The sequence below is a fragment of the Merops nubicus genome, unplaced genomic scaffold, assembly GCF_000691845.1.
Source record: "Merops nubicus isolate BGI_N331 unplaced genomic scaffold, ASM69184v1 scaffold39888, whole genome shotgun sequence".
NCBI classification, from domain to species: Eukaryota; Metazoa; Chordata; class Aves; order Coraciiformes; family Meropidae; genus Merops; species Merops nubicus.
The window spans coordinates 6568-20594 of record NW_008627072.1 but is presented as its reverse complement, the minus strand read 5'-3'; the positions used below and the strand labels follow the sequence as shown (position 1 = coordinate 20594).

Here is a 14027-nt window from a genome sequence, read left to right as displayed (position 1 = left end):
TATCTAGCAGAGCAGTATGAAATTATGAAGCTTACGTTCTGATTTGTCAGATTGCCACAGCAGTGACAGCTTCTACAAAAAGCAAAATACTGACAGATGATAGGGAAATAAATCTCTGATTTTTTTAATAAGCTAGAATGATCAGTTTTACTGAGCAGTAACAAACAACTTTTTTTCTATATCACATCAGTTTTTCGTTGTAGTCCCATCTGATCCTCTCCTCCTGCTATGGAAAAGGCATGAAACACCTTTTCTAACAGACTGTGAGCTGCTTATTATGAGTTAGATCTTGTCTAACAAAGTATTCTCTTTCCACAGTTTTGCACATCTCTTTTATTTTGTACACTGGCTTTGGTTTATACAGTGCACTCAAGCTGCTTTCTCAGGCAAGTCTGCAGCTTGTGTAAAAACTGATTGACAGGTTTAGCTCTGGCCCTCCAAGAATACCAACAGCACCATGAGACCAGAGCGCTGTTGCTGCACACTGTCCACCACATTCAGTTACTTAGTAGCCACAACACAGACCTTAAGCAAGAGCCTCTTCTCATCTGGTTCTGCTGGTCCATTTTATATAAAGCCCATCTTCCCAGCAGTGACACAGCCAGACCACCTGTGCTGGGAGCACATTTGAAAGGTGGGTCCATGCACATGCATTGCCTTCGATGCAAGTGAGCATCTCCTGTAGAGACAAACTCATCCAGCCACACCAAGCAGGGTTGTGGTGAATGATGAAGCAGGTTCTGACGTAACACTCAGACTGGGGATAGGACTGCATGGTCATGCTCATTCCAACCACCATTCAACCTCTTCTTGAAGGTCTGCATGCACCCTATGGAAGTCTGGGAGCTTTCTCTGAAGAGACACAGATGAGGCTGGTGTTCACAACACTATCCTAATGACTGTACGTTTGTGTCCTTCACTATAAAAGGCTTAGAACTGCAACCTTTTCATTACCTACCTACCTTATGACTTCAGGGGCAGCTTTAATTACACAAAGAGATTGCAGATGACAAGTGACAGGAATGGATTTCATTAAAATCAGGTTAGACCAGGTATCACAGTTTTGATATGAAAGACTGCACCTAGGTCCCGAAACATCTAAATACACAGTGTGGAAAACAGCCACCGATACAGCATTAAGGGTGAAAAAATTGTGAAAACACACTGCTAACTTGTAATGTGAGGAAAGGACAGCCTTTCTGTGTTGCCAGTCTAATTCCACAGTCTTGTCAAGGTACTTTTTAATGTTTGTTAAAGGCAGTTTCATGCTGCTTGATTGTGCCCATCACTGAAAAGATATATAATAAAACTGGTTTACATATTCTTGTATTAAGCAGAGAACTTCCCATTGTTGACCTCAGACTGACAAATTTATATCAATTAACTGGTAAAAACTATCAAACAGAAAAAAAAAAGCATTAAAAGGTATAATATATTTCAGAGCCCTTAACTATTAAGTAAAAAGCCACAAGACTTCGGTGCTTACTGCACAGGTGCAATGATTGTTACAAAGGTGAAAATTACATCTAATTTCCCCACAGAATACTGAGCTGCTGTTTTGTCAAACAGAAATTCAACAGGATGCAAAAATCTGTCTACAGCTCTGTTAAACTGTATAGTTAACACTAATACCAATTCACCTACTGAACAAAGGCTGAACCCACATTCTAGGGAGCAAAGAAAAAGCTGAAGAATTAAATCTGTCAAAACTGTTCTGTAAAGCCTGTTTTTTTGATACATGACTAGAGACAGTACCAGCATTATGTAATTTGGATGCAACAGAAAACCCAAGTACAATGAGGGGGGAGAGTGGGGAGAGAGAAGTTAGTTATTTCCAATGAAATGAATAAGCCATTAAGCTAATCTTCAGTCACAAAATCCAGCACTGCCACGTGCAGCTTCACAAGCAGTGCATTAGTGCACCGGGCTAAGGGCAAGGCCTTCAATTACTGAGCATTACGTCTATACTCACTGCTCTACACGCCCCCTGAGCAGGCTGCAGGCTGGCAGTGCAGCCCCACACCAACGGTGGGTATCTCTGGCTCATGGCTGTGTGGGGCACCCCCAGCTCCCACCTGCACCAAGCTGGCTCTGGCAGCAAGCACTGCCAACACCAGTGGGCAGGAAAGGCTTCCTCCCACTCCAGTGCCACATGGAATGAGCACTAAAAAGCTTCCTTCAGATGCCTGAGTAGAGATCAGAGTAGCCACACGACAGCAGCTGCTATAGATGGTACGTGAGCCCAGTGGTATCACTGCCAGTTTGGGGCTTTCTTTCTTAACTAAATGGTTTTTCATTAAGAAATGAGTTAAGGAATTTAAAGCTTCATGTCTGAAAAACAACAAGCCCCTCTAAAGAATGCATAGAGTAATCTGAAAAAAATATCATTGTGATTTAGATAAATGGATAATAGTAAAAACAAAATTAGCAACTTTTCTGAATCATAAAATATTTAATAAGGTATATTTAAGGGGGGGATATATTGTATATAAAATTTCAGATCACAATATGAAGCGATTTGAATCCTCTCCAAGCTAGCACTGCCTTCAATGCTGGGTAGATGTATTGCCACTGATGCAAGACCTACTAAAAGCATACAGTTTAACTAATACATAAGTGGCTTTTTTATAAGAAATATTTTTCACACAACCAGAGTGTCTTGAATACCCTCTTTAAGTGCAAAAAACACAGATCACTTTACACTAATGCAGCAACAATGCATTCATATTGTTCTCATTAGTCATTAGTAGTCAACTTGCATAAGATACAAGAAAAGCACAATAAAGCTCACAAAAATAGACTAAAAATCAGCCTGTTCTTGCAAAAAAATACAGCATAATAGAAGAAAAAGACAAAAAAGGATTATGCACACCACAGAATTTGCTGCTCTTTAATCCAGCTGGCTTAAGTGCTGTTTCCGGTTGTTTTTTTTTTTTTCTGTTTTTTGTGGGGTTTTGGTTTGGTTTGTATTTTTTTCTTGTGTGTAAATCAAACCACATGGACCAGGCACAACTAATATTCAGGAGGCAGTGTATAGCTAAAAACGTCACTAACTATTTATCATCCCCATGATTTATTTTCCTCTGTCCTGAGGTAGTTACAAAAAAACAAATCATAAATTAAGCATCAGCTAGGCCAGTAAGAGCTGAGACTTTCCTTTTCCTTTTTTTTTCCTTTTTTTTTTTTTTTTCTTTTTTCTTTTTTTTTTTATTTAAAAACTATATGTCAGCTGGCCAAAACTACCCTTGATGTTAAAAGACAGCTGAGAATTAGAGTTTTCACTACACCAAAAAGATGGCTATGAGGGGAAGAGGGTTAGCTGCTTCAAAATGTGTCAGTATACTGAGTCCCATGAAGCTGGCTGGTCCGCTGTTGAATTCCTCATCTTTATTCACTCTTACTTTCTATAAAGTCAGTGGGAGAAATATGGAGGGATCTGAACACATCATCGTCCTTTGCTGTAACCAGGGAAGAACTGGTCCAGTAGTGTCTGCAGTATCTTGTTGGGAACCATGGTGTAGCCCTTTCCCAAGTCATAGCGGCAGGCAGGGCAGGTGAAGACTTCAGCTCTGAAGGACCGTTGTAAGCAACTCTAGGACATACAAAGGCAGTGAAGTAAATTGTGAGAACTTTGTTTTACACTGACAGCTTAAGTAGAAAAGACTAAGGAACCACTATAAGCCAAAGATGTAATCTGCCGTACTACTAGAAAAAAAGGAAGTCATTACCAAGCCCTCTGGCTCTATGACTAAAATGTCCTAACAAAGGAATTCTGTGCTGGGCTGGGATGTGAAACATTGAGCTTGGAAGGAATTAAATCACTAGTGGCATTTCCCCCTCGTTTCTATTAGTGCCTTCCTGTGAATCACAGCCACATCTGAAGCTTCCTTCTAGCTTCAGAGTAGGGTAACAGTGGCCCTGTACTCAGCACGGTTTGAGTACTGTGTTCAGTTTTGGGAGCCATAGTATAATAAAGACATAGGGGTGTTGGAACAGGTCCAGAGAAGGGCAATGAAGATGGTGAGGGGCCTGGGGAACATGTCTTATGAGGAATGGCTGAGGGAATAGGAACTGTTTAGTCTGGAGAAGAGGAGGCTGAGGAGAGACCTCATAGCTCTCTGCAACTACCTGAAAGGAGGTTGTAGTGCAGTGGGTGTTGGTCTCTTCTCCCAAATAATGGGACAGGGCGAGAGGAAATGGGCTGAAGTTGTGCCAGGGGAGGTTTCGATTGGATATGAGGAAGAATTTCTCTACTGAAAGAGTGGTGAAGCATTGGACCAGGCTGCCCAGGGAGGTGGTGTAGTCACCATCCCTGGAAGGGTTCAAACAAACATGTGGATGTGGCACTTCGGGACATGGCTTAGTAGTCATGGTAGAGTTGCGCTGATGGTTGGACTCAATCTTAGAAGTCTCTTCCAACCTTAATGATTCTGTGGTTCACAGATAATATTGTTACAGTTTTCCGGACCTTCATTTCAAGAGGAAGGTGAGTACACCAGGCCTATTGTATATGTAATAATCTCTATCTACCTCATTGGATGAGATTCAATTAAGCCTTAAAGACATATGTAGAACAATACAATTTCTAACACATTAGCATCAGTGTGGTCTTCCTCACTGTGTTACCACAGGCTGCAAATAGCCAAACACATGAGCTGAATATCAGAAATTTATCAGGGCAGAGCTCTCCCTATAACGCAATACCAGCTTACTGTAAAACTATTCCTTACAACTTTAACTGGATACTGTTTTGTCTTCGCAAGTATTTACTGACAAATCCTGTGCTTTATCAGTTTGTTGCCATTCAGATTTATCTTCCCCATGGTTTTCCAATTTCCATAATTCTAAATATTAACCCCTTCATAATGGTTTTAATGTTTTTTAGGAGCCATCATCATTCTATGTGTGCAGGCTATCCATAACAATGCATTGATTTCTACTGGAGGGAAACATGTCTTCTTGAACAGTGAACCTGCGTTATCAGACATTATACTAGGAAGACAATAGTCTAAGTCGTTTTAGCCTCTTAGGCAGAAATACTAGGTATGGCAGGCACAGTTCAAATATATACAATTCAGTGCACGATTCTGCACACACTGGATCCCACAGTCCTTACACTGAGATACACGAGTTATAAACTGACTTCTGTGGCCCTCCTACCAAACAAAAACAATGCCAAGAACAAGAAGATAACTTACTCCAAATAAGCCCAAATAATTTGCTTGTATTTACCCTCCTTCCTTTCAACACTTCATAAAAGTGTTATACAATTATAAAATCTGGTTTTATTCCTTAACTATGTAAAATTAAATTATTGTTACTGTACCAATATCTAGGTCCTGGATCAAACCAACTCCTAGTGTAATTCTACTGACCACAAAGGAAAGACAGCAATAGTGAACTTCACTCACTGTATCTATCAGGAACTATACTAAACTTATTTCCACTCTTACTTACATAAAATTAAGGTTACACAGCAATCACTGAATGCAAACTCGTTGCATGTTTTTGCTCAGAATGTTAGGCAATAATTACTGTCTTTCTAAAATACATATGGCTTTGGTGACTGGTGTCTCAGAGCCAAGAAAGCAGCCCAGAGCAAGACCGAGTTTATTCTTACTTTACAGACGTTGTGGAGGCACTCTGTTGTCACTGGCTGGTAAACCAGCTCCTGGCAGCAGACACACATAAAGGATTGTTCCAGCTTCTTCAGAAAATTCTAGTGTTGGGGAAAAGGAATGAAAAAGACAAACTCTGTTACAGTTCTCATAAATGCCACTTACTATGTAAGTGAGGAACTTCCAGAAGTTCTTAAGCCCTTCGTATCTGTGAGTGCAGGTTTCTAAAAGTAATCAGGAAATAGATCCATAACTGCTTCATTTCCCTGTTCTTCCACAAATCAAAGAACTAATGTTTTAAAGATGATTTACTTGTTTGTATGAGTATTGTTATAAACAAAATGAAACAGACTGGAGGGCCCCTCTTCCCTTACTCTTAGCATAGGTCAGAAAAATTAGTAATTGTGTTTACTAACTGCTGCTAACAATTTCCACATCCCTGAAAAACCTCTGCTTCTCTACCAAAGGAACACCTTCTGCTAAGAAAGCCACTTCTGCACCTCCTCCTGTGCTTATGGATTATGGCCAGCTTAATGGCTTCTTCTCAGACACATTCTCTGAACTGTGTCAATCAATCTTCCTGCTTTATAAATGTTCCCAGGGCATCTCTGGGGAATCTCAAGATACGTTTGTATCAGGTGTTTTACAAACACAAGCATGTTTACCTCTGACATGTCAGTGATTTCCAAATATCTCATGAATACAAGCTTGAGGATAGAAAGAAAACCATAAATATGGGTAATCAAAATATGGTTCTTTGCAATAATTACTTAAAATACCAGATTTATCTTAAACCGCATTTTATTTAGATAAAAGGGAAGGTGGTTGTTTTGAGCAGAAAGACTTATATTTTCACAGTAGCAACCCAAAGCTACCAGTGATTTCCATTGCCTTTAATGGCAACCAAATGGAAATCTTTCCCAAATTATGGGTCGGAATCTTTAGAAAAATGACTTCTCAGTAACTCAACGACTTTTAAATTATTTTATCCTTTTTACAAACACTTATCTTTGTTACCTGTCACCAATTATTTTATGAGACAAAATTCCTTCTAGTTATTACAGACACTAGATAGAAGACAGATCACAGTGAGTAATTTCAGACTGTTCTTACACAAAGACAACTGCAGGAGTATTATAGTAAAAACTACTACTGTAAGTGGAAGAATGGGGAATTATAGATGCTTCTTCTGTTACAGAAGCACCATAAATAGCTGCTGATAATTCTCAGACTAATTTTGAATGTCCATTTTTAGATATTAATTTTCCAACCAATGTTTTGTTTTCCACTGAGTTTAGTTTCATCAAGTTATTTTAATTTCTTAGAGCCTTGATTTCTTGTGCAAAACAGCTAAAATACTGAGAAACTCGACATCGGTAAAATTGTCACTGAAAGACATAGTATTTATTTTGTGGACTTTTTCTACACTAGTGTCTATAGTCACTTCAACCTTGAGCTATTCTTGCTATTTTCTTGACAGTTACAGGAAGGGAAGTATTTTCTCTCTTACTTAAGGTTCCCTCTCTACATAGTGGGATAATCTAGAGTAGGATGGAAATTTTTTTTTTATTATATATTTCATATATAAATTTGAAGATGACAGTACTTTTATCTTCTTAAACAAAGCAAGCAGGTTGTATTTTCTGCCATAAATGGATTTTCTGACTAAACAAAAAGTAATGACTACAACTGTCTTTTTCATGTTTGAATCTCAAATCAGCACACCACAAAATCACATTTATAATTTCAGAGAAAACACACTCCCTTCAAAGTGTAAAAAAAAAAAAAAAAAAGGCCACTTGTAACTTCCAAATGTTTTTTGAGCAAGAAAAGATCTCTATTAGGCAGGTGTAAACCAAGTCATCAACAGCAAACAGCACAGGTAAGTATTACTTTTTTGAAAACAAAGTCTTACAAATAAAAATAATACTAGACAGTTTGTATTCAGCGAAAGTTTAACAAGCAAATTAGTTTTTAAGACAGACTCAAGCTTTCACTTAACAGTCTAAAGAAAGAGCAAGCATTTAAAATTATGCATGAAGGAAACATACTGGTCCTTCCTTAAGAGAAGCAAGTACTTCATCCCACAGTTTCTGGTTCATACAGTCTTCTCTAATCAGCCACTGCTGCTCTTGGGTCAGCTGGAAAGCCTCTCCTTTCCCTCCATCTCCCATCCTCATAGCTTTGGGTGTATTCATAGGTTCTTCTACACCTGCTTAAGATTATGACCATCAGACAAAGTAACAACACAGTGTTAGTCTGAGCTAATAAAAGGGGAAGACAAAAGTGGTTCAGAAGGCTACAACATGGACTACACTCAGGAAACGCAGCAAACGCAGAATCACAGAATAGCTCAGGTGGGAAGAGAACCATAAGGATCACCAAGTCCAACTCCCTGCTCCTAACAGGACTACCTAAAACTAAATTATATGACTAAAAGTGTCATCCAGATGTTCCTTCAACTCTGAGAGACCTGGTGCCATGACCAGTTCCCTGGAAAGCCTGTTTCAGTGAACAACCACTCTCTCAGGGAAGAACCTTCCCCTGATGCAGCTTCATGCCATTTCCTCATGTCCTGTCTCTGGTCACCAGAGAGAGGAGGAGATCAGCTGCCCCTCCACTGCCCCCCTTGAGGAGGTTGTAGACTGTGATGAGGTCACCCTTAAGCTTTTTCTTTTCCAAACAGAACAAATCAAGTGACCTTAGTCACTTCTAAATCTTGCCCTGATGACCTTTCACCATCTTGGGCACCCCTCTCTGAACATGCTCTTATAGATGGATGTCCGCCTTATACTGAGGTGCCCAAAACTCAAAACTGCACACAGTGCTTGAGGCGGGACTGCATCAGGGCAGTGCCAAGTGGAACTGGCACCTCCTTCAACCAGCCAGCAATGCTGTGTTTAATGCACCCCAGAACACAGCTGGCCTTTTTCGACGCCAGGTCACATCGTTGACTCATATTCAGCTATCAGATCCCTTACTCCAACTCATACTGTTCAGCACTATTTTGGACAGCAGCACACAGCTGCACAGAAGACTGCCCATTCTTCTACAGAGCTCAAGAGAAAAAAAAAAAAAAAACAAAACAAAACCCCAAAACAAACAAACAAACAAACAAAAACCAAACCAAACCAAACCAACAAAATGTTGAGCAGTTAGTAGGATAAGATCCCTACACTACTACTTAATTACAGAGCAAGTGCTTATCAATTTGGATTAGTATTCCAAACAGCTTCACACTTCACAAAGTTTTCATGCTGCCAGCTTAATAAATGTCATATGACATGTTTTGCTCATGAATGTGAAAAAAAGTAAAAAGAAATACCATCATCAATTGTCCTTTTCTGGTTTCCATTACTCTGCGTGGTTGGCTCCTGTTTCACAGTTTGCTTTTTAACCTTATCTTTCTTCTCCTTACTAGCCATGGCTTCCAAATAACCTTCTGGATACTATAATAAAAAAGCACAGATTTGAACAAAACCCACTGGCATACAGGAATACTCAAGTACCAAAAAGACTAATCTAAAACCCTTTAAAAACCTGTGACTACACTGGAAGAACTGCAAAATAGTTTTTAATACCCTAGATGATGGTGAAAACATTTAAATGAATACCTATGTTTGAAAAAGTATAGTCAAGTCAAAGAATTTAATCCAGACTCAACTGTATTAAAAGGAACCCAATATCCACATCTATGCCCTTACAACTATCCAAATGAGTCAGGCAAAGTTGAAGATGATGCTGTAGTATAAGGTACACCATTGCTTTCCTGAGAAAAGAAACAGTAAGTTAATTCTTTCCATCTTTCATGGATTCTGTCATGCCCCAGTCCTCATGGATCAGTTTATTTCTGTGCCCGAAATATATTATCTGTACAAACTCCTCGGTCACATGGAGAGGCAGATACATTAAAATGCACAGGTTTTTTAACTTCTCAGACAGACTCAGCTGTAACAATAGTCACTTGTTGACATTCTTTCCAGCTTAAGGTTCAAAAAACTAGATTCAAACTCCTTAATTTTCCAATTCATATATGCAAAGCATTTCACTGCTAAGGCAGAAAGCTTCATCCACCATTCCTTCTGCTGGGTTAATATTACAGGATATTCTTTCAGTCCGCAGATGATCTGTAGTGGGTTTTGGCATTAAATCCTGCCACAGTGAAGCACAAGAAAAAAAACAGGGCTTTAACTGACTTATAGTTCTGGAATTTGTTTACTGGAACCGAGAACAAAAACAACTCTGTTGAGTCCTGCTTCAAACCTGTACGCTCAGACCCAGTTTCTTTGACCTCTCCATTCCTTCTGAAGTCCAAGGAGCAGGCTCAACGTCATCTCTCCTCAGAAGATAGCGCCAAACTAAAAACCCACATTTTCCAATTTCTGGCCAATATTTCACCACCTACAGAACAATATAAAATTACTGCCATGATTTTATCACAAGCCAAACACATGCATATAACTGTAATTTAATTGCTCAAGAAGAAATGAGAAGATCAAGTTATACATTACTATTATATATCAGCTCTGCCCTCAGGTGCGAAATTTTTGTATTTCTGATAAATATAGTGCTCTTAAAAGGCAGACACCTTTATCTGAGATGCTGAGAAGTCATTAAATGCACAAAAAGCTAGGATAGAGTTGGAAGGAGGAAGGAAATAATTTGATTTCCAGGGATGAATATGACTCAGTAGGCACATATCAAATAGCTTATATTCAGCTTTATGTATCTCCTCTTATGAACTATGTTCTACTATCACTGCTCAGAATAATTTCATTTCACTTCTTTGCAGAATAAGCTAAAGCTAAAAAGCTATCATGAAGAAAAGAGAATTACTTCTTTTGAGTAATAATGAAGAATTTGCCATGTAACACATGTGAGACTTTTCAAAGCAGCTGAAGAAAAATGTTATGTTGCACTCTGTAGAAATCGGTACCTTGTAAATGCCATCGTATCTGTTGCCTTCCTCTGGGGCATACTTGCTGATTCGACGTCCTTTTGAACTGCGCACTACTCTGACTGGCTTACCAGCTCTCCAGTTTTTAGACTCTGCACCATTTTTGTCATCCAGCGGGGCGTCACAGTTAAGGGCCAATGCCCTACAGAGAGATTTTAAATCTTCATAAACTAGATTGCTTCACACAACAGATTTTTGAGAATGAAAGCAATTAAGTTATATCTGTTTTCTTTGCCTAATTATGCTTTATCAAGCAGCACAGAACTTCTCAATATATTCTTTAACAGCCACAGAAGTGATGGAAGCAATGAGATCCAGGCTACTATGTATGGTAACAAAAAAAAATAGGAAAGCAAAATATTTTGTTGTCAAGGTGTCCAATGAAAACTTGGCCGACATTGCTAAATAGAACAAATCAATCCTTTTAGTTTTATTATGCCTCATTTTAAAAAATAATTCCTTTCTAAACAGCATGGAGGGAATGAAAAGAAAATGGTAACAAGAGGCAAACTTTCCCTATTCGTATTCCCCATTGACTACAGATATTAACGCTTTTTAAATGTGTACACAAGAGTAATGAATACGATGAAAAATGCTATACAGAAAAAAGTACATAGGAACCATGCAGAAAACTCTGAAATTTCTCACATAACACATGAACACTAGACCAAACTGCTACAATAGACAGTATTTCTACTACCACAGCCTGATTTGACCAGTGACTGAAAACCCTTCAGAATCAGACTCAAACCAAACCAAGGACCAGAAAACAGAAGAAATAATATGGTTTGTAAACAGTCATGGTACAAGTATAAAACCCACACTGTACAGAACAGTAAGGCATACCTTGCTGACTTTAAAAATGTTTCTTACATGAAAACAAGATTTGAAGAAGGCAAAATATCTGGACAAGCCAAACCAATACTGATTGAACTACATGGAATCATCATAGTCTTTGGTATCAAAATGCTTGAGAACCTGTATCAAAGTGTGTAACAGAGCAGCTGCGTGTTATACTGCACACTAATGTCTGCAAAGCCACAAGGCAAGCTTTCCCAGTGCATTTCTCATTTGCTAAAAACAAAGAAATGCTGGAGTCCAGCTTTTAACTGTTTCACAAAGCAAGTCTGCTTTGCTCACTAAATATGCTTGTAAACCTATTGCTTAATCCTACTTTCACCTTCCTTCCCTTCTTGTTCTATGTTCATATCATGTCCCCTTTTTCTCCTTCCTTCCTTCCTTCCTTCCTTTCTTTCTTTCTTTCTTTCTCTCTTTCGTTCTTTCTTTCTTTTTCTTTCTTTTTCTCTTTCTTTCTTTCATTCTTTCTTTTTCTCTTTCTTTCATTCTTTTTCTCTTTCTTTCATTCTTTCTTTTTCTCTTTCTTTCATTCTTTCTTTTTCTCTTTCTTTCATTCTTTCTTTTTCTCTTTCTTTCTTTATTTTTACACTGCCCCTCAGCCCTATGAAGTCACAATTTTCCTCTCTCTCTCCTCTAAGCATCAACAACCCTCAAACAATTACTATCCACTCTGCTTGACGTTACCAGATCATATCTAAAAGCAGGCCTGGACAAGAAGAAGTCTCAGTCAATCTCAGCATCCCACAACTGTTAAATTTTGCTTAAGATATTTATTATGCTCTTAGAACCAGAAAAGGATGGAGAACTCTTTGTTCAGGCAGGCTTTTAGAGGACAAAAAAGCACATTAAGCAGATGTCTAATTTATCTTTCGGACATACATTCTCTTTCTCAAGCATCTGTTTTTGATAAAGTAACACACTGACTCCGTGTTTTTCACAGAAAACTACAATGGAAGAAAGGGCTAGCAAAATAGGAAAGATATCTTTTTATACAGGGAAAATGAACATGTTTTCTTCCTACTTAAGTTTCGTAATTTAACCATTGAAGAAGAAACTTGAGAAGAAACACCCGGAACAGAAAACTTCCACCCAAGAGTTCTGACAAACTTCTCATTAAACTAAAGTATAGTCCTCTGAAGGAAATTGTAGGGCCATTTCCACCAGCAACATGATTACTAGCTGCACCAGCAAACATGGCAATGTATTTTATTAGGTGTGTGTTTCTTTATATCAACAAAACATAATGCTTAATAGAATGCCTCTTAGCAGCAAGAGGCACTACTGTTTACAAAAGCAGCACGTACAGAAGTGAACGAGTATAGTAAAATGTTTGTTTTAAATTAAAGCATTACAAATTGGCTCTTTGTTTTGGAATACTTTGAAATTTTATCTTCAAAACTTACCTATTCATGTGTGTTAATGTTTGATCAAATGAATGTTCTCCAATCCTTTTATTGCCAGAAAGATCTCTACCTCCACTCCCAGTGTAAGTGAATTCATCTCCTCGATCCTGTGCAGGAAGATTATCTTTTGTTTTAACACTCCAAAATAGACCAATACAGTTAAAAAAAAAAAAAAAAAAAAAAAAAGTTACTTCCTTTATTCTATTTACTCAGACTGAGAAAAACTATAATCCAAGGCATGGAAAGATGCGTTTCACTTTTTCAATTTCAGTGTCTCTGTCCTTCCATAGTAGTTACGTCAGCACAAAGCTACTGTCTGGATATAAAACATTCACCAGAAAATTCTTACTTAAAAAACTGATCACCTTAGAAAACGGCATCTTTTAAGAAGCTGTTTTTCGGGGGGAAAAAAAAAAAAAAAATCTGAGGAGGGGAACACATTGTAGCAAGTGGTTACATGCTTCAGAGCTTTCATTTCATTTACAAAAATATCACTTTTATAAAATGCATAATAAATACCTTAGCATGATCACTTCAACTTGTGCAAGGGGCTAAATACCAAGCACAAACAGCTTACATACAAGGCAGGTGCTTTAATGAAATCATAAACCCAGATCTTCTGAACTAGTAAGAATTTAAACTAATTTACATTTGCATTTTGTAAGATGATACAATTCTGTAGTATACTTCCTACATAGAATTTTCTTTAAATTGAAGAAAGTTAAGTAAATTCTTTTACAAAGAACCATAAAACCAGTCAAATTCTACATACTCATACGTAAAGCCAGTATTACTATTTTCTTCAGAAAAGATGTCACAGAAATTCATATTACTCCTTGCCATTTCAAGTATTTCTAGAAAAATATATATCTATTTTCTAAAAATATACTTAAATCTGGTATCTCTTTGGAGCTGCAAATTTTGTACAAAGCATGAAACAACAGTTTAAGATAAATACTTAATAGGAAAATAATGCTTATACGAATTTTTATAGCAGAGATCTGAACATACTTGTATGCAATAGTATAATTCAGTCAATTTCTTACCACTATTAAAAGTCTGACATTATTAAGGATCCAGTGCAAGACTGTTACAGATATTTCATGACTGACAACAGCAGAAAAAGAGAAAGTTAGAAAGAGAAATGCTGGTTGAAAAAGGTCAGACATTAATTAAAGAAATGATATTTAT

The 14027-nt window shown here is 37.8% G+C and overlaps 1 protein-coding gene across 1 annotated transcript; it reads right to left on the bottom strand.

The window, feature by feature from the left end:
- Window positions 1-3445: 3445 nt before the first annotated feature.
- Window positions 3446-12943, bottom strand: LOC103778607 (E3 ubiquitin-protein ligase UHRF2-like; the record flags this gene model as incomplete). The annotated part of the gene is made up of 7 exons (XM_008946203.1): window positions 3446-3592; window positions 5621-5719; window positions 7670-7830; window positions 8944-9067; window positions 9882-10019; window positions 10555-10717; window positions 12837-12943. Coding segments are annotated over 7 exons (939 nt in total), but the record flags the coding sequence as incomplete, so codon positions are not given.
- Between the last annotated feature and the right edge of the window lie 1084 nt (window positions 12944-14027).